The sequence below is a fragment of the Salmo trutta genome, chromosome 21 (assembly GCF_901001165.1).
Source record: "Salmo trutta chromosome 21, fSalTru1.1, whole genome shotgun sequence".
Taxonomy (NCBI): Eukaryota; Metazoa; Chordata; class Actinopteri; order Salmoniformes; family Salmonidae; genus Salmo; species Salmo trutta.
This window is the reverse complement of record NC_042977.1, coordinates 6,725,287-6,749,880: the sequence shown is the minus strand read 5'-3', so window position 1 is coordinate 6,749,880 and position 24,594 is coordinate 6,725,287. Positions and strand designations below refer to the sequence as shown.

General features: G+C 41.8%; 1 protein-coding gene across 1 annotated transcript in view; it reads left to right on the top strand.

The window, feature by feature from the left end:
- Nucleotides 1-24,594, top strand: part of LOC115156583 (cadherin-7-like) — a 120,586-nt gene that overhangs the window by 49,994 nt on the left and 45,998 nt on the right. Inside the window, exon 8 of the mRNA XM_029704053.1 lies at nt 10,846-10,967. Coding sequence (XP_029559913.1) covers nt 10,846-10,967 — 122 coding nt within the window. The remainder of the gene's footprint in view (nt 1-10,845; nt 10,968-24,594) is intronic.

Sequence of the window (24,594 nt, the reverse complement as noted above, 5' to 3'; positions counted from 1 at the left end):
AACATTTTGCAACGTAAAACAAAAACAGACAAGTTTAAATAGTACCTCCTTGTTTCGGACAGTTTTCTCCCATTTCGTACCTACTTGTTAGGTTCTAAATATCAGAGTAAGAACTCGGCGAACATTGTGAAAGCTTAAACCAAGTTTATTCATCCCAAAGGATCGAACAGCTAAACAGACAAAGACATGGTTCTACCAGTGGTGGTATATATATATACCCCAATTTGGGGTGGAGTCACTTCCTTCTCGCTAAACATTGCATCTTTGTTGCTAGGCAGGAAATTAAGTGATACGGGCAGGAAATTGTCCATGCACCACACTGCCAGTTCTCTGACCTCCTCCCTATAGGCGTCTCATCATTGTCTGTGATCAGGTCTCCCTCTGTTTTGTCGTCAGCAAACTTAATGATGATGTTGGAGTCATGTTTGGCCACGCAGTCGTGGGTGAAAAGGGAATAAAGGAGGGGACTAACTACACACCCCTGAGGGGCCCCAGTGTTAAGGATCGGTATGGCAGACGTGTTGTTGCCTATTCTTACCACCTGGGGGGCGGCCCGTCAGGAAGTCCAGGATCCATTTGCAGAGGGAGGTGTTTAGTCCCAGAGTCCTTAGCTTAGTGATGAGCTTCGTGGGCACTATGGTGTTAAACGCTGAGCTGTAGTCAATGAACAGCATTCTCACATAGGTGTTCCTTTTGTCCAGGTGAGAAAGGGCAGTGTGGAGTGCGATTGAGATTGCGTCATCTGTGGATCTGTTGGGGCGGTATGCGAATTGGAGTGGGTCTAGGGTGTCTGGGAGGATGCTGTTGATGTGAGCCATGACCAGCCTTTCAAAATACTTCATGGCTACCAATGTGAGTGCCACGGGACGGTAATCATTTAGGCAAGTTACCTTCGCTTCCTTGAGCACAGGGACTATGGTGGTCTGCTTGAAACATGTAGGTATTACAGACTCGGTCAGGGAGAGGTTGAAAATGTCAGTGGAGACACTTGATAGTTGGTCCGCGCATGCTTTGAGTACATGTCCTGGTAATCCGTCTGGCCCAGTATCTTTGAATGTTGACCTGTTTAAAGGTTTTGTTCACATCGGCTACTGAGAGCGTTATCACACAGTCATCCAGAACAGCTGGTGATCTCGTGCATGCTTCAGTGTTGCTTGCCTCGAAGTGAGCATAAAAGGCATTTAGCTTATCTGGTAGGCTCGCATCACTGGGCAGCTCGCATCTGGGTTTCCTTTTGTAATCCGTAATAGTTTTCGAGCCCTGCCACATCCGACAAGTGTCAGCACCGGTGTAGTTGGATTCAATCTTAATCCTGTATTGATACTTTGCTTGTTTGATGGTTTGTCTGAGGGCATAGCGGGATTTCTTATAAGCGTCCGGATTAGTCTCCCACTCCTTGAAAGCAGCAGCTCTAGCCTTTAGCTCGATGTGGATGTTGCCTGTAATCCATGGCTTCTGGTTGGGATATGTACGTACAGTCACTGTGGGGACAACGTCGTCGATGCACTTATTGATGAAGCCGATGACTGAGGTGGTGTACTCCTCAATGCCATTGGAAGAATCCCGGAACATATTCCAGTCTGTGCTAGCAAAACAGTCCTGCAGTGTAGCATCTGTGTCATCTGACCACTTCCGTATTGAGTGAGTCACTGGTACTTCCTGTTTTAGCTTGAAAGCAGGAATAAGGAGGATACAATTATGGTCAGACTTACAAAATGGAGGGCGGAGGAGAGCTTTGTATGCATCTCTGTGTGTGGAGTAATGGTGGTCTAGGATTTTTTTTTTCCTTCTCTGGTTGCACATGTGACATGCTGGTAAAAATCTGGTAAAACTGATTTAAGTTTGCCTGCATTAAAGTCCCCGGCCACTAGGAGCGCCGCTTCTGGGTGAGAATTTTCTTCTTTGCTCATGGCCTTGTTGGTTGAGAGCAGTCTTAGTGCCAGCTTCGTTCTGTGGTGGTAAATAGACGACTACGAATAATATAAATCAAATCAAATGTATTTATATAGCCCTTCTTACATCAGCAGATATCTAAAAGTGCTGTACAGAAACCCAGCCTAAAACCCCAAACAGCAAGCAATGCAGGTGTAGAAGCACGGTGGCTAGGAAAAACTCCCTAGAAAAGCCAAAACCTAGGAAGAAACCTAGAGAGGAACCAGGCTATGAGGGTAGCCAGTCCTCTTCTGGCTGTGCTGGGTGGAGATTATAACAGCACCTGGCCAAGATGTTCAAATGTTCATAAATGACCAGCATGGTCAAATAATAATAATCATAGTAGTTGTCGAGGGTACAACAAGTCAGTAACACAAGAGTAAGTGTCAGTTGGCTTTTTCATAGCCGATCTTTGAGAGTATCTCTACGGCTCCTGCTGTCTCTAGAGTTTAAAACAGCAGGTCTGGGACAGGTAGCACGTCCGGTGAACAGGTCAGTGTTCTATAGCCGCAGGCAGAACAGTTGGAACTGGAGCAGCAGCACGGCCAGGTGAACTGGGGACAGCAAGGAGTCATCAAGCCAGGTAGTCCTGAGGCATGGTCCTAGGGCTCAGGTCCTCAGAGAAAAATAAAGAAAGAAAGAATTAGAGAGAGCATATTTAAATTCACACAGGACACCGACACAAACTACTGCAGCATAAATACTGGAGGCTGAGACAGAAGGGGTCAGGAGACACTGTGTGTGTAGGGGGTTGATGGTAGGTCTATCGGTGGAAGGGGAGAGAGGGGCAGATGTATTCGTGTCGGTGGGGTGAGTGCGTGTATGGATCCCACATCTGTTGCTATGGGGTAATGATGTTAGGCTAGGATGGAATCACAAGGTGTAGTGTACAATTTTTTATTACTGACAGTCCTTGTTATAGGTACAAATCTTTCGTAGGAAGAGCCTACATTATTCTGGATATTATTCGCCACTTGTGGAAAGAATTAACACATGCACCATTTTTTTTATGTAAATACAGTACCAGTCAAAAGTTTAGACACACCTACTCATTCAAGGGTTTTCTTTATTTTTACTATTTTCTACATTGTAGAATAATAGTGAGGACATCAAAATTATGAAATAACACATATGGAATCATGTAGGAACCAAAAAACACTTGTTGGCTGCTTATCCTTCACTCTGCGGTCCAACTCATGCCAAACCATCTGATGCAGCACTCCATCACTCTCCTTATTGGTCAAATAGCCCTTACACAGCATGGAGGTGTATTGGGTCATTGTCCTGATGAAAAACAAATGATAGTCCCACTAAGCGCAAACCAGATAGGATGGCGTATCACTGCAGAATGCTGTGGTCACTGCAGAATGCTGTGGTAGCTATGCTGGTTAAGTGTGCCTTGAATTCTAAATAAATCACCCACAGTGTCACCAGCAAAGCACCCCCACACCATCACACGTCCTCCTCCATGCCCTCAGTGGGAAACACACATGCGGAGATCATCCATTCACGAAGACATGGCAGTTCTTCGTCTCACGAAGACACGGCGGTTGGAACCAAAAATCTCAAATTTGGACTCATCAGACCAAAGGACAGATTTGCACTGGTCTAATGTCCATTGCTTGTGTTTCTTGGTCCAAGCAAGTCTCTTCTTATTATTGGTGTCCTCTAGTAGTGGTTTCTTTGCAGCAAATCAACCATGAAGGCCTGATTCAGGCAGTCTCCTCTGAACAGTTGATGTTGGGATGTGTCTGTTACTTGAACTCTTTGAAGCATTAATTTGGGATGCAATTTGTGAGGCTGGTAACTCTAATGAACTTACACTCTGCAGCAGAGGTCTAACTTTCCTGTAGTGGTCCTCATGAGAGCCAGCTTCATCATAGCGCTTGATGGTTTTTGCGGCTGCACTTGGAGAAACTTTCAAAGTTCTTGAAATGTTGTGCACTGACTGACCTTCATGTCTTAAAGTAATGATGGACTGCCGTTACTCTTTGCTTACTTGAGCTGTTCTTGCCATAATATGGACTTGGTCTTTTACCAAATAGAGCTATCTTCTGTATATCACCCCTACCTTGTCACAACACAACAGATTGTCTCAAAGGCATTAAGTGTTTAGCATTAATTTCACAAATTAACTTTTAACAAGGCACACCTGTAAATTGAAATGCATTCTAGGTGACTACCTCGTGAAGCTGGTAGAGAGAATTTCAAGAGTGTGCAAAGCTGTATCAGGGCAAAGGGTGACTACGTTGAAGAATCTAAAAAAACATATTTTGTTTAACACTTTTTGGTTACTACATGATGTGTAATTTCATAGTTGTGATGTCTTCACTTTTATTATACAATGTAGAAACTAGTAACAATAAAGACAAATACTTGAATGAATATGGGTGTGTCCAAACTTTTGAATGGTATTGTATATATTTTTTAAACTATATATATATATATATATATACACATACAGTCGTGGCCAAAAGTTTTGAGAATGACACAAATATAAATTTTCACAAAGTCTGCTGCCTCAGCTTGTATGATGGAAATGTGCATATACTCCAGAATGTTATGAAGAGTGTTCAGATGAATTGCAATTAATTGCAAAGTCTCTCTTTGCCATGCAAATGAACTGAATCCCCCAAAACATTTCCACTGCATTTCAGCCCTGCCACAAAAGGACCAGCTGACATCATGTCAGGGATTCTCTCGTTAACACAGGTGTGAGTGTTGACGAGGACAAGGCTGGAGATCACTCTGTCATGCTGATTGAGTTCGAGTAACAGACTGAAAGCTTCAAAAGGAAGGTGGTACTTGGAATCATTGTTCTTCCTCTGTCAATCATGGTTACCTGCAAGGAAACACGTGCCGTCATCATTGATTTGCACAAAAAGAGCTTCACAGGCAAGGATATTGCTGCCAGTAAGATTCCACCTAAATCAACCATTTATCAGATCTTCAAGAACTTCAAGGAGAGTGGTTCAATTGTTGTGAAGAAGGCTTCAGGGTGCCCAAGAAAGTCCAGCAAGTGCCAGGACCGTCTCCTAAAGTTGATTCAGCTGCGGGATCGGGGCACCACCAGTACAGAGCTTGCTCAGGAATGGCAGCAGGCAGGTGTGAGTGCATCTGCATGCACACTGAGGTGAAGACTTTTGGAGGATGGCCTGGTGTCAAGAAGGGCAGCAAAGAAGCCACTTCTCTCCAGGATAAACATCAGGGACAGACTGATATTCTGCAAAAGGTACAGGGATTGGACTGCTGAGGACTGGGGAAAAGTGATTTTCTCTGATGAATCCCCTTTCCAATTGTTTGGGGCACCCGAAAAAAAGTTTGTCCAGAGAAGACAAGGTGAGCGCTACCATCAGTCCTGTGTCATGCCAACAGTAAAGCATCCTGAGACCATTCATTTGTGGGGTTGCTTTTCAGCCAAGGGAGTGGCTCACTCACAATTTTGCCTGAGAACACAGCCATGAATAAAGAATGGTACCAACACATCCTCAGAGGGAAACTTCTACCAACCATCCAGGAACAGTTTGGTGATGAAAAATGCCTTTTCCAGCATGACCTTGCCATAAGGCAAAAGTGATAACTAAATGGCTCGGGGAACAAAACATCAATATTTTGGGTCCATGGCCAGGAAACTCCGAAGACCTTAATCCTATTGAGAACGTGTGGTCAATCCTCAAGAGGCGAGTGGACAAACAAACAACCCACAAATTCTTACAAACTCCAAGCATTGATAATGCAAGAATGGGCTGCCATCAGTCAGGATGTGGCCCAGAAGTTAATTGACAGCATGCCAGGGCGGATTGTAGAGGCCTTGAAATAGAAGGGTCAACACTGCAAATATTGACTCTTTGCATCAACTTCATGTAATTGTCAATAAAAGCCTTTGACGCTTATGAAATGCTTGTAATTATACTTCAGTATTCCATAGTAACATCTGACAAAAATATCTAAAGACACTGAAGCAGCAAACTTTGTGAAAATTAATATATGTGTCATTCTCAAAACTTTTGACCACGGCTGTACAAGAAGCTAAAGAGTTAATCTGTTCTTTTCAAATGATGGGTTCCAATCTCTCAAAGGACTTGGGATCCATGTCTACAGAGGTGGTCTGTCAGTCACTGGAACGACAACCCAACTTGGGATGGGGGGAGGATTTAATGGGTGGAATATTGTAGGACAATTGGAGGTTGACTCAGTCGCAATCATGGTACAGATATGGACATTCAATCAGAATGGTACTTTTTAATGGTACATTTGCAAACATATATTATGGTAAATAGAATTGAAACTTGTAAATCATTATGTTAAGTGATGAAATAAGTATAGCTAGTTATAATTGTAAAGGCTTAGTGGATAATAAGTAAAGACAATCAGTTTTTACCTGGCTAAAAGACAGTGAATATACAGTTGAAGTTGGAAGTTTACATTCACCTTAGCCAAATGCAGTTGAACTCAGTTTTTCACAATTCCTGACATTTAATCCTAGTAAAAATTCCCTGTATTAGGTCAGTTAGGATCACCACTTTATGTTAAGAATGTGAAATGTCAGAATAATAGTAGAGAGAGATTTTTTTCAGCTTTTATTACTTTCATCACATTCCCAGTGTGTCAGAAGTTTACATACACTCAATTAGTATTTGGTACCATTGCCTTTAAATTGTTTAACTTGGGTCAAATGTTTCGGGTAGCCTTCCACAAGCTTCCCACAAAAAGTTGGGTGAACTTTGTCCCATTCCTCCTGACAGAGCTGGTGTAACTGAGTCAGGTTTTGTAGGCCTCCTTGCTCGCACACGCTGTTTCAGTTCTGCCAACAAATTTTCGATAGGCTTGAGGTCAGGGCTTTGTGATAGCCACTCCAATACCTTGACTTTGTTGTCCTTAAGCAATTTTGCCACAACTTTGAAAGTATGCTTGGGGTCATTGTCCATTTGGAAGACCCATTTGCGACCAAGCTTTAACTTCCTGACTGATGTCTTGACATGTTGCTTCAATATATCCACATAATTTTCCATTCTCATGATGCAATCTATTTTGTGAAGTGCACCAGTCCCTCCTGCAGCAAAGCACACCCACAACATGATGCTGCCACCCCAGTGCTTCACGGTTAGGATGGTTTTCTTCAGCTTGCAAGCCTCCCACTCTTTCCTCCAAACATAACAATGGTCATAATGGCCAAACAGTTCTATTTTTGTTTCATCAGACCAGAGGACATTTCTCCAAATAGTACGATCTTTGTCCCGATGTGCAATTGCAAACTGTAGTCTGGCTTTTTTATGGTGGTTTTGGAGCAGTGGCTTCATCTCTGCAGAGCTGCCTTTCAGGTTATGTAGATATAGGACTCATTTTACTGTGGATATAGAGACTTTTGTGCCTGTTTCCTCCAGCATCTTCACAAAGTCCTTTGCAGTTCTTCTGGGATTGATTTGCAGTTTTCGCACCTAAGTACGTTCATCTCTAGGAGACAGAACGCGTCTCCTTCCTGAGCGGTATGATGGCTGCGTGGTCCCATGGTGTTTATGCTTGCGTACTATTGTTTGTACAGATGAACGTGGTACCTTCAGGCGTATGGAAATTGCTCCCAAGGAGGTCTACAGTTTTTTTTCTGGGGTCTTGGATGATTTCTTTTGATTTTCCCATGATGTCAAGCATAGAGGCACTGAGTTTGAAGGTAGGCCTTGAAATACATCAACAGGTACACCTCCAATTGACTCAAATGATGTCATTTAGCCTATCAGAAGCTTCTAAAGCCATGACATAATGTTGGGGAATTTTCCAGGCTGTTTAAAGGCACAGTCAACCCACATTTACATTTACGTCATTTAGCAGACGCTCTTGTCCAGAGCGACTTAGAAATTGGTGCATTCACCTTAAGATATCCAGTGGAACAACCACTTTACAATAGTACATCTATATCCTTTCTTTTTTTGGGGGGGGGGGGGTTAGAAGGATTGCTTTATCCTATCCCAGGTATTCCTTAAAGAAGTGTATGTTAACTTCTGACCCACTGGAATTGTGATACAGTGAATTATAAATGAAATAATCTGACTGTAAACAATTGTTGGAAAAATTACTTTTGTCAGAGAAGGCCGATTCACATATTTTACTGTGCTTTCCTTGAGCATGATATGCCGGCATAGGGGTGGAGGGTCAACATCATGCAGGATCTTAAGACAAGGCTTGCATCTACATACTGCTTAAAGCTTTCCAGACAAAATAAATTGTTTGTAAATTATATGACAATGGTGGTAACTGTTTGGTTTGTTATATAAAATGTTAAGTGTTTGTTTGTAGAGTGATTAAATTGCTTTCAGAATAGTAGCTCATAGTTGCACCCCATTTTTGTGGGCGTGGAAGTTTTTTTGTGTGAGATAGGACTGTTGTAGGAGGGTTGTTGTGTTTGGCCCCTCTGGCCCCGTTTTTTTCTCACTTCATCTGCTGACTCGAGCCAAAATCCTCGCTCCTCCCTAGCTCCGCAGCCTTATCAGAGACTAACTATTTCCCTTTGTGTTCTTCATTAGAAACATGCAACAGAATATTAATTTTATGCACCCCCATTGTCTCACTCAGTAACTTTCCATACGCCAAGTCCTTATCTACCCTTCATTGACCCAACATATACATTCCCTATACATGCAAATAATCAATAAGTACTAGTATGGTAACGTGAATAAGTATATTTCAACACTAGTTAGACAATGTCTTGTAATATCAATTAAATATACCTCTTGATTATAAAGATGTTATATGTGCAACATTATCATGCATCTCCTACAGAATGTGTCCATAGGTCCATAGGTCATAATACTATACACAAAGTTTGTAGGAAGTTGCAAATGAGATAAAAAATATGATCAACTATTCTAATGAGTCTGATTTAAAATATCTGTATTTATATTTATGCCTTCAAACGATTCTACAGTGGAGAATTTAGCGCGCCGAGTAACCTTGACCTGTCTGTTATCCCTGATTCATGATTTATATTAAGGTAAAGATTTAGATGAAGATGAGGTGAACAAGACAACATGAGCTTGTTAACCTGTTGGGGCTAGGGGGCAGTATTTGCACGGCCGGATAAAAAACGTACCCGATTTAATCTGGTTACTACTCCTGCCCAGTAACTAGAATATGCATAGAATACACCCTAAAGTTTCTAAAACTGTTTGAATGGTGTCTGTGAGTATAACAGAACTCATTTGGCAGGCCAAAACCTGAGAAGATTCCTTACAGGAAGTGGCCTGTCTGACCATTTCTTGCCCTCCTTGATCATCTCTAACAAAAACAGGGGATCTCTGGCATGACGTGACACTTCCTACGGCTCCCATAGGCTCTCAGAACCCGGGAAAAAGCTGAATGACGTAATTCCAGGCCCAGGCTGAAACACACTAGCGCGTTTGGCAAGTGCTCTATCAGAGGGCCATCAGACTGAGGCTCGTGCATGAGGGGATAGCATGCTTTTACTTTCACTCTCTTTGTAATGAAAATGTTTATGTGACATTATATGCTAGCTTGAAAAATGGGTGTCTGATTATTTATGGCTGGGTACTCTGCTGACATAATCTAATGTTTTGCTTTCGTTGTAAAGCCTTTTTGAAATCGGACAGTGTGGTTAGATTAACGAGAGTCTTGTCTTTTAAAATTGTGTAAAATAGTCATATGTTTGAGAAATTGAAGTAATAGCATTTCTAAGGTATTTGAATAACGCGCCACGGGATTCAACTGGCTGTTGAGTAGCCCATAGAGGTTAAGTGAATGAGATACCGTAGAATAGTATAGAAAACAGTATATACATATGAGATGAGTAATGCCAGAGAGGTTAACTGACTTACCTAGTTAAATAAAGATTAAATAAAGTAAAATTCAACACGCCCGCAAACCTTACAGAGAGATGTAAATATCAAGCTCTCTTCTCCTGGGGTTAAACATGGATCTAAACATTGCGGCAAATGATAACAATGAAAACCACTGAGTTGTTGTCAAGCTCTGACTCTTTCTGGGGAATTTTCCAGACTTCCTACACAGACTGTTTTCTGATGGCTTTAAAATGAATGTTTTCTTAAAGGGATAGTTCACCCAAATTAGAAAATGACTTATTGGTGCCCTTACCCAGTCTATTTACAAGGTAATACAGCAACCCATGCTTTGGTTTTGTTTACCTGGACACTGTTGCCAAATGCTAACTTTTTAGTCTCTGAAATAGTCTGAAATTGATCCTGTAGCTCTATAAAGTTAACTTAAGACACTTACAGATACAGGTGTGTGGTGAATTTGTCAGTTAATGGTGTTAGGCTCTTGTTTTTCAGAGTAAATAACCCAAGGACACTAGAGACGCTTTAACCAAGTTTAATTCTTCCCAAAGGTTCTGTACAGCTGTAATCAGATAACCCAACATTTGTCCCATCCAGATATTTATATCCCACTTAAGACACTCCTCCTTCTCTCCAATCCTTACATTTTATTGCTCGACAGGAAGCTAATAAAGAGGGTAACAGGATACCAAACATTTATTACTCTCTTAAGAGACTCTGTCCTCACCTCCTGACCTCAACCCCTCTTTCATCTAATACACAGATGTCCATCTGTCTTTCCTGTATCAACATGTCGCTCTCCTCTCCTCCATCAAACACATTCCAAAGCCTTCTGGCTTTCTACAGAGAACCCTTAACTTTCTCCTTTAATTCTATGCTTCTTCTCTATCATTTATTTAAAATCTCAATGTTCAAAATGTCGAACCCAACAATGGAAACTGATGTTGTAGGGCAGGACATGGAACTGGGTATTGCTTCAAACATTTAGCTTCCCTGCATCCTCTTCTTCTGCTTTACACCATCAACTACCAGATACATGCTTCAAAGACCAGTGCATTTGGTTGTGCTTATCCTTGACCACTTGTTTCTCTCTTGTTTATTTTTTCAGTGGACCCATTACAAGTGGGAAAGGGCATAATTCTGATCACTGTGACGGACATCAATGACAACGCACCCGTCTTCGCCATCGATTACGAGACCTACCTTTGTGAGAGTGCCAGACCTGGACAGGTATGTCAACATCTAAATATTCTATGCCTCCAAAAGCTACTATTCATAATGGAAAACCACAGTGACAAATACATTTTATACTGGACTGACACAATTTAATGTTCTGAGGCAGTTCAAAGAGGATATGACGGGATTCTGGTAGTGCTGATATATTGGGTAAAAAATTCATATTGGGTGTCATTGTCGCAATTAAAACAACAAATGAATATCTGGGCATATGAATAATTAGGCACATTTTGGAGGCAGAAAACTATTATCTGCGCCATAATTCTCTCATAGTCAATTGTATAATTACAGGAGTGGTCAGGTGAAAGGAGTTAGATTCTAACGGTCATCGTATATAGTGGACCAAGGCGCAGCGGGTTGAGTGTTCATATTAACTTTTTTATTAGAACACTTACAAAAGAAAACGAACGAACGAACAGTAATGCAGACTACACACACAGCAGTGCAAAAACAACTTCCCACAAAGGACATGTGAAAACAGGGTAACCTAAGTATGACTCTCAATCAGCAACAACAGTGTACAGCTGTTCCTGGACACTCTGGACGGGGCACTGTTGCCGGACGCTCTGGACGGGCACTGTTGCCGGAAGCTCTGGACGGGGCACTGTTGCCGGAAGCTCTGGACGGGGCACTGTTGCCGGAAGCTCTGGACGGGGTACTGTCGTCGGTAGCTCTGGACGGGGACTGCGCACTGAAAGCCTAATGCGTGGGGCTGGTAGTGGAGGTACCAGACTGGATACACGCACCCCAAGGCTAGTGCGAGGAGCAGGAACAGGACGAGTTGGACTGGGCTGACGCACTGGAGGCCTGGTGCGTGGGGCTGGTAGTGGAGGTACCAGACTGGAGAAACGCACCCCAAGGCTAGTGCGAGGAGCAGGAACAGCCGCTCTGTTGTGCCACCTGCTGAATAAAGTGGTGCTCTGATACTGTGCATCTCCTTAAATCACAGCTCATCTCATCACCGGTCTTGGTCCACTTCGACCTCCCAAGCACCACCCTTGTCACGTGCGATGCCTATGCCGTTGCCATAGGAGTAGTGCTGTCCCAGCTGCAAAATGGACAGGAGAGGCCGATCGCCTTCGCCTCCCGAGCCCTTAGCCCACAGAGCAGAGATATTCTGTGGATGAGCGGGAGGCTCCAGCATGCGTCTGGGCATGTGAAGTATCTGTATCTGTACTGACATGCATTCACACTTCGGACGGACCACTAAGCGCTCACCACCATTCTGGCCACGTCTGGTACAGGCCTCAAACCTCTCCACCTCTACCACTGGTTGGACTGTCTGCAGCAGTGCAACTTCCGCCTCAAGTTCACACCAGTGCGTGACAACGTCGTGGCGGACCTCCACTCCCGCTCCATGCTCAGCCCAAACACAGCCTCAGCGCCACCTCTTGGACATGACCAGGCTGAGTAAGTCTCTAAGAGCTTTGCCCACCTGGATTGTACAATATTTGCACATTGTTATTTAAAAAATTCTTCAAGCTCTGTCAAGGTCATTGTTGATCATTGCTAGACAGCCATTTTCAAGTCTTGCCATAGATTTTCAAGACTATTTCAGTCAAAACCATAACTAGGCCACTCAAGAACATTCAATGTTGTCTTGGAAAGAAACTCCAGTGTATATATGTGCTTTAGGTTATTGTCCTGCTGAAAGGTGAATTTGTCTCTCAGTTGTCTGTTGGAAAACAGACTGAACCAGGTTTTCCTCTAGGATTTTGTCTGTGCTCTATTCCGTTTATTTTTATCCCCCAAAAAACTCCCTTGCTGATGACAAGCATACCCATAACACGTTGCAGCCAACACCATGTTTGAAATTTTGAAGAGTGATTCTCAGTGATGTTTTGTGTTAGATTTTCCCCAAACATAATGCCTTGTATTTGGGACAAAGTTAATTTCTTTGCCACATTTTTTCAGTTTCACTTTAGTGCCTTCTTGCAAACAGGATGCATGTTGTGGAATATTTTTATTCTGTACAGCCTTCCGTCTTTTCACTTTGTCATTTAGGTTAGTATTAGGGAGTAACTACAATGTTGTTGATCCATCCTCAGTTTTTTGCTGTCACAGCCATTAAACTCTAACTGTTTTAAAGTCACCATTGGCCTCATGGTGAAATCTCTGAGTGGTTTACTTTCTCTCCGGCTACTGAGTTAGGAAGGACACCTGTATCTTTGTTGTGACTGGGTGTATTGATACACCATGAAGTGTAATTAATAACTTCTCCATGCTCAAAGGGATATTCAATGTCTGCTTTTTTTTTTTTTTTTACCCGTCTACCGATAGGTGCCCTTCTTTGCGATGCATTGGAAAACCTCCCTGGTCTTTGTGGTTGAATCTGTGTTTGAAATTCACTGCTTGAATGAGGGACTTTACATATACTTGTATATGTGGGGTACAGAGATGAGGTAGTCATTCAAAAACCATGTTAAACACTATTATTGCACACAGATCAACTTGTTATGTGACTTGTTATGTACATTTTTACCCCTGAATTTATTTAGGCTTGCCATAACAAAGGGGTTGAATATTTATTGACTCCAGATATTTCAGCTTTTCATTTTTAAAAAGATAATTCCACTTTGTGTAGGCCAGTGACACAAAATCTCAATGTAAATGTCATGGGCGTCGTAAAGATAGGACCAAGGCGCAGCGGGTAAAGTGCTCATCTTCTTCATTTATTTAAAGATAACACTTAAACAAAATAAACAAAACGACGAAACAGTTCCGTAAGGCAACACAGGCTATACAGGAAAACAACCACCCACAAAACACAAGTGAAACAAACCCCAACTAAATATGGCCTCCAATTAGAGTCAACAACAACCAGCTGCCTCTAATTGGAGGTCCTACCAAAACCCCAACATAGAAATAGAAAAATAGATAAACATAGAATTAGATAACATAGAACCGAAACACACAAAACAAACACCCCCTGCCACGCCCTGACCAAACTACAATGACAAATAACCCCTTTTACTGGTCAGGACGTGACAGTAAATGTTAAATTCAGGCAGTAACACCTCAAAATGTGAAACAAGTCAAGAGGTGTGAACACTTTCTGAAGGCTTGGTATAAATTATATAATTAGTAGTATATTGGCCATATATATATATTGGCCATATATATATTGGCCATATATATATTGGCCATATATATATGGCCAATATACCACGGCTAAGGGCTGTGTCCAGGCACTCCGCGATGCGTCATGCTTAAGAACAGCCCTTATCCATGGTATATTGGCCATATACCACACCACCTTGGGCCTTATTACTTAATTATATGCCCCTCAAATTCAAATCTGGACATCGAAGCCAGTTCCACAGCTTTTTTTTGCCAATCCCCTCTAATCAGGGACTGATTTAGACCTGGGACACCAGGTGTGTTCAATTAATTATCAGTTAGAACAGAACCAGCAGTAGCCCGGATCTCGTAGGGTGGGATTTGAATACCCTGTTATATAATGTAGTTAGTGGGATTCAATCTCATATGTAATGACTAAATAGTGAGTGTTATTCACACATGGCTTGAATGAATACTTGTGAGTTGTTGAAAAGTTAGGCTTAAAAATTTTGAGGAGATAATATATCCTACATGGTAACTATTGGAAAGTGGTAGTCAATGTCCTATATAATAACTATATATTATATAGTTGTATTCACACCTGGATCAAATGTACAGTGCATTCGGATTAAGACTTTTTGACTTTTTCCACATTTTGTTATGTTACAGTCTTATTCTAAAAATATATATTTTTAAAATTCCCGTTATCAATCTACACACAATACACCATAATGACAAAGCAAAAACAGGTTTTTAGAACATTTTGAAATATTATAATTAGCTAAGTTTTCAGACCCTTTACTCAGTATTTTGTTGAAGCACCTCTGGCAGCGATTACAGACTCGAGTCTTTTTGGGAATGACGCCACAAGCTTGGCAAACCTGTATTTGGGGAGTTTCTCCCATTCTTCTCTGCAGATCCTCTCAAGGTCTGTCAGGTTGGATAGGGAGTGTCACTGCACAGCTATTTTCAGGTCTTAACAAAATCCTGTCTCGGAGCTCTACGGACCATTCCTTCGACCTCATGGCTTAGTTTTTGCTCTGACATGCACTGTCAACTGTGAGACCTTATATAGACAGGTGTGTGCCTTTCCAAATCATGTCCAATCAATTGAATTTACCACAGGTGGGCTCTAATCAAGTTTTAGAAACATCTCAAGGATGATCAATGGAAACAGAATGCACCTGACCTCAATTTCGAGTCTCATAGCAAAGGGTCTGAATTCTTATGTAAATAAGGTATTTCTGTTTTTTATTTGCAATACATTAGCAAAAATGTCTAAACTGTTTTTGCTATGTCATTATGTGATATTGTGTTTAGATTGATGAGAAAAATTAATAATTTAATCAATTTTAGAATAAGGCTGTAATGTAATTTTTTGTTGTTGAAAAAGTCAAGGGGTCTGAATACTTTCCGAATGCACTATATGCATTTAAAAGTAAGACATGTGTTTTGTTTTTTTGTAGAGTACCTGAGTACTACCCTGGTCTCAGATCTGTTTGTGCTGTATAACAAACTACTATGGTCATTGTAATGCCAAACATGGAGCTTTCCTTACAAACTTTGAGTTGACATAGCATGACAACAACTACACTGAACGAAAATATAAATGCAACATCTAAAAATGTCAACAATTTTACTGAGTTACAGTCCATATAAGGAAATCAGTCAATTGAAGTACATTCATTACGCTCTAATCTATGGGTTTCACATGACTGGGAATACAGATATGCATCTGTTGGTCACAGATACCTTAACCTCTTACATCTAGATGTTCCGCTAGCGGAACGTCTCCTCCAATATCCAATGATGGGCGGGGCGCGAAATACAAACTCCTCTAAAATCCGAAAACTTCCACTTTTCAAACATATGACTATTTTACAGCTATTTAAAGACAAGACTCTCGTTAATCTAACCACACTGTCCGATTTCAAAAAGTCTTTACAGCGAAAGCAAAACATTAGATTATGTCAGCAGAGTACCCAGCCAGAAATAATCAGACACCCATTTTTCAAGCTAGCATATAATGTCACAAAAAAAAAAACACAGCTAAATGCAGCACTAACCTTTGATTATCTTCATCAGATGACACACCTAGGACATTATGTTATACAATACATGCATGTCTGTTCAATCAAGTTCATATTTATATCAAAAACCAGCTTTTTACATTAGCATGTGACGTTCAGAACTAGCATTCCCACCGAACACTTCCGGTGAATTTACTAAATTACTCACGATAAACGTTCACAAAAAGCATAACAATTATTTTAAGAATTATAGATACAGAACTCCTCTATGCACTCGATATGTCCGATTTTAAAATAGCTTTTCGGATGAAGCACATTTTGCAATATTCTAAGTACATAGCCCGGCATCACAGGGCTAGCTATTTAGACACCCAACCAGTTTAGCCTTCACCAAAATCACATTTCCTATAAGAAAAATGGTCTTACCTTTCCTGTTCTTCGTCAGAATGCACTCCCAGGACTTCTACTTCAATAACAAATGTAGGTTTGGTCCCAAATAATCCATCGTTATGTTCCATCAATGACGTTTTGTTCGTGCGTTCTAGACACTATCCCAATGGTAAATCACGAGCATGGTGCAGAACGTGACAAAAAATTTCTAAATATTCCATTACCGTACTTCGAAGCATGTCAACCGCTGTTTAAAACCAATTTTTATGCAATTTATCTCGTAGAAAAATGATAATATTCCAACCGGGAATCTGCATGTCTGTAAACTGAGGGAAAAACCGAAAGACGGGGGCGGGGCATGTCGCGAGCGTAAGCATTTCTCCACTGAGAGACCACTTAGAGAGCAAAAGCTATTGTTTCAGCCAGGGCTTTGAATTACGTCATTCCTGTTTTTCCCGAGCTCTGAGAGCCCATTGGAGACGTGGGAAGTGTCACGTAACAGCAGAGATCCTTAGTTTTTGGAAGAGATGTCAAAGAAAGCAAATAAATGGTCAGTTGGGTACTTCCTGAACAGAACCTTCTCAGGTTTTTGCCTGCCATAGGAGTTCTGTTATACCCACAGACACCATTCAAACAGTTTTAGAAACTTTGGAGTGTTTTCTCTCCAAAGCTAATAATTATATGCATATTGTAGTTTCAGGGCAGGACTAATAATCATATTAAATCGGGTACATTTTTTATCCAGCCGTGAAAATACTGCCCCCTAGCCATAAGAGGTTAAAAAAAAAGGTAGGGGCGTGGATCAGAAAACCACAGTACCTGGTATGACCGCCATCTGCCTCATGCAGCATGGGGCTCTGCCTCACGCACCATGGGGCTCTCTGCTCACAACGTTGACACCAGCAAACCGCTCACTCACACAACACTATCTGCTATCTGCCTGGGACAGTTGAAACTGGGATTCATCCGTGAAGAAGATATTTCTCCAGCATGCCAGGGGCCATCGAAGGTGAGAATTTTCCCACTGAAGTTGGTTATGACACCAAACTGCAGTCAGGTCAAGACCCTGATGAGGATGACTAGCATGCAGATGAGCTTCGCAGAGATGGTTTCTGACAGTTTGAACAAACCCACAGTTTCATCAGCTGTCCGGGTGGCTGGTCTCAGACGATCCTGCAGGTAAAGATGCCGGATGTGGAGGTCCTGGGCTGGCGTGGTTACACGTGGTCTGCGGTTGTGAGGTGGGTTGGACGTACTGCCAAATTCTCTAAAACAACGTTGGAGGCGGCTTATGGTAAAGAAATGAACAGCCAATTCTCTGGCAACAGCTCTGGACATTCCTGCAGTCAGCATGCCAATTGCATGCTCCCTCAAAACTTGAGAAATCTTTGGCATTGTGTTGTGTGACAAAACTGGACATTTTAAAGTGGCTTTTTCTGGCAACCTATTGGGGTTAGGCTAGATGATTTGATGATGGTGATGCCAGATAATGATGGTGATGGAGTTGGCTTGCTGGCCCTGATGTCGTTCTAAGCTCAACCTATCTGTAGCCTGGACTTAGTTCTCCTCCACAACTAACGTGTAGCACCCACTTGGGTGATGCATTTGCAGCTGCTATTGTGCAAAGAAGCTCACCACACATCAGTCCAGAGCAGTAGTCATCCTCATCATGAGCTCTTTGCCATTTCCACAATTCAGTCCAGAGCAGTAGTCATCCTCATCACGAGCTCTTTGCCATTTCCACAATTCAGTCAGGTCTCATTGATCAAGAAGTCGGTGCTGAGTGAAATGCATCTTCTAAATGCAGCAGGCTTCTTAGCTAGCCAAACAAAACAAGCAGACTTGCCATCAGTCCTTCAACTCCATGGGTAAAAATAACCATATACACTGCTCAAAAAAAAATAAAGGTAACACTTAAACAACACAATGTAACTCCAGGTCAATCACACTTCTGTGATATCAAACTCTCCACTTAGGAAGCAACACTGATTGACAATACATTTCACATGCTGTTGTGCAAATGGAATAGAAAACAGGTGGAAATTATAGGCAATTGGCAAGACACCCCCAATAAAGGAGTGGTTCTGCAGGTGGTGAAAAAAGACCACTTCTCAGTTCCTATGCTTCCTGGCTGATGTTTTGGTCACTTTTGAATGCTGGCGGTGCTTTCACTCTAGTGGTAGCATGAGACGGAGTCTACAACCCACACAAGTGGCTCAGGTAGTGCAGCTCATCCAGGATGGCACATCAATGCGAGCTGTGGCAAGAGGTTTGCTGTGTCTGTCAGCGTAGTGTCCAGAGCATGGAGGCGCTACCAGGAGACAGGCCAGTACATCAGGAGACGTGGAGGAGGCCGTAGGAGGGCAACAACCCAGCAGCAGGACCACTACCTCCGCCTTTGTGCAAGGAGGAGCAGGAGGAGCACTGCCAGAGCCCTGCAAAATGACCTCCAGCAGGCCACAAATGTGCATATGTCTGCTCAAACGGTCAGAAACAGACTCCATGAGGGTGGTATGAGGGCCCGACGTTCACAGGTGGGGGTTGTGCTTACAACCCGTCTGGACTTTGACCAGCCATTTCATGTAGACTTTATTGTGTGTTTTGCATCATTCTCTTGCTGCATGACCCAGCTTCAGCTCACAGACAGAGAGCCTGACATTCTCCTGTAGAATTATCTGATACAGAACAGAATTGATGGTTCCTTCTATTAAGGCAAGTTGTCCAGGTCCTGACGCAGCAAACCATCCCCAAACATCACACTACCACCACCATGCTTGACTGTTGGTATAAAGTTCTTTCTGTGGAATGCAGTGGTTGGTTATCGCCAGGCATAATGGGACCGATGTCATCCAAAAACGTATACTTTTGACTCATCTGTCCATAGAACATTCTTCCAAGAGTCTTGATGATCTTCCAGGTGCTTTTTTAGCAAACTTCAGTCAACTTTTTGGATGAGATGGGTCTCATTATGTCGAGAGTAGGAGTAGAAAATAATATATTTTGCATTGGCAAAATAAACGTTCAAAATTGGTTACTGAAACAGACACACTCAAATCCGATAGGCCTACCAGAAAAATAAGAAACAGTCTAGAGGTAAATCATATCTGTATGCACTCACAAGCATTTACACTATGATCATTGCATCAGTCATATTCATCCACAATTCTAATGTATATGATATTTACAAAGCAAACGTCAACAGTACCTTAGACTCCTGTGAGTTCAGTATTTATTGCCTATACCTGATTGTAATCGGATGACAATGCCAATCTTGTAAAAAGAAACAACATGACTGACAGACACTGGGAGACAGACTGACATAAACTAAATATGTGGCTCAGTTGGTAGAGCATGGTGTTTGCAACGCCAGGGTTGTGGGTTCGATTCCCACGGGGGACCAGTACGGAGGGAAAAAAATGTATGAACCGTATGCATTCACTACTGTAAGTTGCTCTGGATAAGAGCGTCTGCTAAATGACTAAAATGTAAATGTGTGTGTCCCTGATTGACTATGCTGCTTTGAAGCTGCTGCAAAGAGGGCTTAAAGACAATGTATTTACTCCATTAGAGACTTATATTCAAACTGTAGAGAGAGGGAAAGATCGAAAGAGAGGGGTAGGAGCGAGAGAAGGAGAGAGAGGCACAGATTATGTTTCCACATAATACCCTGTGAAAACATCATTGTTTGCACTGAAGCAAATTATGCCCAGCTTGCTCCAGTACCCACTGAATTGTATTTGTTGTTCCCTTACTGTCAGTGGTGTGTATTCATGGATGCCAAGGGAAGCCAGGCTTCCCCAAATATTTGGGTCTCTGTGTTTTCATAATTTTCCCAATTTGCAAGTGGCAAAATCTCACTGGAGAAATCATCCGATCGAGGGAAACAGCGCCCCTCTGGCTTAGTATGTGTAGCCCATGTATCTGATGCTGTCTGGAACAAAAGAGTATGACATGTTGCCGCTGTAGCATTTGATTGATTGATACCAGCAAGCATTTGGCCTGCCTTGATAAAACAATTATGAAAGAATTAGACAATCAGCCAAACGCTCAACTCTGAGTTGCCCTGGTCGCAGCAAAACTCGTCCCAAGGGGTTTGGATTTCGCTTCACACCAATCAAATCACATCCTAAGGTAAACGTTGTCTGTTTGTGTTGATGTCCTGCAGTGGCTAGCTTGCTAACTCAACCCTTTCGCAAGCCATGGATGGAGATGGGGATTTGGACTTGTGGCTTTGACTTAATTCTCTCTACAGGCTAAGGATTATGGCGGCGATTCTGATCTAACCATAAATTCATATATTGTGCCACTGGCCTGAGACAATTTGAAGTTCAATATGTAGCCTAGATGTAGCCTAGTAGGCTCACGTTAACTAGCTAGCTAGCTAGCTTATCTGGTTCATTGTTGCCCATGCGAGGAAGTTAGGCAAGCAAGCACTTCAGCTAGGTAGCCTATGACATCAAACTAAAATCATGCTGTATGACAGAGACATAGACCGTTTAGCCAACATGAAAGACAGGAGGATGGCATTGGCGTTCAACTAGTCTACCACTACTGTGAGTCAAAAAAAAGTTTTTTTTACTTGTGCACAATGCACACACACAGACAGAAATCAGTACCATGGACAGCCACATTATATTTAGCAACACTGATAAATTGTTTTGGTATCTTTAAGCTTGTTTTCAGTGTATTAAAGTGTATTAAATTTAGAGTATATAGCCTTGTTGACTTGATGATGTTTAAATGTTTAAGTTGAAAGGGTGATGGAATAGCAGAGGCAGGGCTCCTGTTGTCTTTGGTTCTAAATCAGCAGTTGAACTGTCAAAATATTATCTTGCTTGACCATGCTGCAGGTCATATAACTGTTTGTTACATGCAATACTTGCTTTGTGGATTTCACAGAATTTTTTTAGCTCTCCGTTTTTCTGATGAAACAAACGAATGTGTAGTTGAGTTTATTCCGCCACTGTGTGACTGTTTTTTTTTTTTTGTCACAGCCTTATTGTATATCACGGTGGCATATGAACGGATGTGTTATAGAGCAAACAATGCAAATTTCACAACATAGTTTGTAACATGCCTTTTTTACTGGCTTGGCTTCCTCATTTATTTTACCCACGCACTGCTACTGCTTACAGTGTCCCCATTAGGACAGCCTCAGTCTCAGCAGGAGTTGTCTCGTCTCAACTCCTGCTAAGACTGGGCCTGTCCTAATATGGACACCTTATTCCCAAAGTGTCGAGGTGCTAGTGATGCACGGCTCATCTCAACAAGCGCTACATCTCTGTCTTTGAAAGGTGTAGCTGAAATTCCCCTGTGGGAGAAACTCTCCGTGTTTTTTTGGCCCAGCCGAGTTCTTGTCGGCAGGATTTTTCAAAGGGGGACTTTCTAGCCAAATTACTTTACACATCTTGAAATGCCTGTTGGGCTGAAGTGACTCTTTGTTCCTTTTGCTGTAATATGAAAATCACTGTATATATTTTTCTCTATCTCCCTTATGACTCTTGTCAGATGTCTGTGACAAAGGGAGCTCTAACGCTACCAACTGTATGTCATCTTACCCTTGAGGCACCAATTCATCCAACTTTAGAGGGCCTTGGAGATCATTCCACAAGTAAGGTGCAAAAAAACCTAACTCAGTGGAGATCGAAGGGATCTCCGGAGTTAGCCATCCCTGAAACCGGGTCTGGTATCTCGTACTTCTGTAAGTTAACAAGGAAGTAAGCTACGGCGGACGTTTATGCATGAGGGCTTTATAAACAAAAGAGTGCAATGCATCGATCTACGAAGACTTCAGAGAGTGCCAGCCTACTTTCTGATACAGAAAGCAGTGATGTAAACTGAACCTATCATCCGTAATAAAGCATAGAAATTGCTGTCTACGTACTTTTGAATGGTAGCAATCAGTGAAAACTTTTACCTTAACACTGACATAGAGCAAGTGCTGTATCAAGAAATGTTAAATACAAGCCATCAGTGAACACAATAACAGTGTACATTTAACACTGACCTGGTGTTGTATTTAAGACATTAGAATTCGACATCAGAATTACATTTTTACATTAGGTCACTGTTAAATGTAAACTGTTATTGTGTTCACTGATGGCTTGTATTTAACACTTCTGGAATACAGCATTTAGTCTAGGTCAGTGTTAAGCTAAAAGCAGTGGTGTAAAGTACTTAAGTAAAACTATTTTTAAATAACTACTTAGGTAGTTTTTGGGCTATCTGTACTTTACTTGACTATTTATATTTTTGCCAACTATTACTTTTACTTCATTACATTCCTAAAGAAAATAATGTACTTTTTACTCCTTACATTTTCCCTGATACCCACAAGTACTCGTTACATTTTGACAGGAAAATGGTCGAATTCACACACTTAACAAGAGATCATCCCTACTGCACCTGATCTGGCGGACTCACTAAACACAAATGCTTTGTTTGTAAATTATGTCTGCGTGTTGGAGTGTGCCCCTGGATATCCGTCAATAAAAATTAAAAATGTAATTGTGCCGTCTGGTTTGCTTAATATAAGGAATTTGAAATGGTTTATACTTTTAAATTGACATTTGATACTTAAGTACATTTGTGCAATTCCATTTACTTTTGATACTTAAGTATATTTAAAACCAAATACTTTTAGACTTTTACTCAAGTAGTATTTTACTGGTTGACTTTTACTTTTACTTGAGTCATTTTCCATTAAGGTATCTACTTTTACTTAAGTATGAAAATGAGAATTTGTTCTTAACTGACTTGCCTAGTTAAATAAAGGTAAAATTAAATTTTTAAAAATGACAATTGAGTACTTTTTCCACTGATTGCTACCATTCAAAAGTCTGCAGGAAGAAATGTCAAGCAAAACATTTATTATGCAACACATTACAATGAGCAGGGTAGAAAGGACTGAAAAACATTTCCACACTGATGAAGGCACATGCTATCCATTCAACAAGTCCAAAGCAGCTTTGTCATTATCATGTAAAGAATGGTTTAACAGTGAAAGGTTTGTCTCCAAATCACCCTCATGACAGATGAGCACAAGATGTAAGGTAACAGTGAGGCCTCATTACAGCCATCTGCCTTGAGTGGAATTTTAAGGTAAAAAACTGAAATAATTCATTTTATGTTGTGGTCTTCTACAGGTAAAATAAAGTGCACTGGACATTATACAAAATATCCTGAAACAAACTAACCACTAACATTCCTTTGCTATCACTTTTATTCAGGGCTCTCCAACCCTAATCTAGTGCACCTGATTCTAAGAGGCTAGTAAGGCCCAGCTGCCGGGCCAATAAATAGTCCATAGCTGGGACCAATTGGCCTGTCCCTAGGCGGGACACACTTGCGTACGCACGTAGTGAATGGATTCTGGGAATCGTACCACAGGTTGGCGCCCTTGGTTGGTCATATGGCTTGCTGGGTCAACAGGTAGAATCAAATCAAATCAAAAGTTATTTGTCACATGCGCCGAATAACTTACAGTGAAATGCTTACTTACAAGCCCTTAACCAACAATGCAGGTTTAAGAAAATACAAAAAAAGTACAAAAAATCAATTAAAGAGCAGTGGTAAAATAACAATAGCGAGGCTATATACACTACCCTCTGTAGTGCCTTGCGGTCGAAGGCCGAGCAGTTGCCATACCAGGCAGTGATGCAACCAGTCAGGATGATCTCAATGGTGCAGCTGTAGAACCTATTCTGGTGCAGCTGTGCAGCTGTAGAACCTATTCTCCTGAAGGTGAATAGGTTTGTCGTGCCCTCTTCACGACTGTCTTGGTGTGCTTGGACCATGTTAGTTTGTTGGTGATGTGGACACTTGATGTTCTCCAACAGCTCCACTACAGCCCCGTCGATGAGAATGGGGGCGTGCTCGGTCCTCCTTTTCCTGTAGTCCACAATTATATCTTTAGTCTTGATCAAGTTGAGGGAGAGGTTGTTGACTCTGACCTCCTCCCTATATGCTGTCTCATCATTGTTGGTGATCAAGCCTACCACTGTTGTGTCATCGGCAAACTTAATAATGGTGTTGGAGTTGTGGCTGGCCATGCTGTCATGAGTGAACAGGGATTACAGGAGGGGACTGAGCACACACCCTTTGAGGGGCCCCTGTGTTGAGGATCAGCATAGCACATGTGT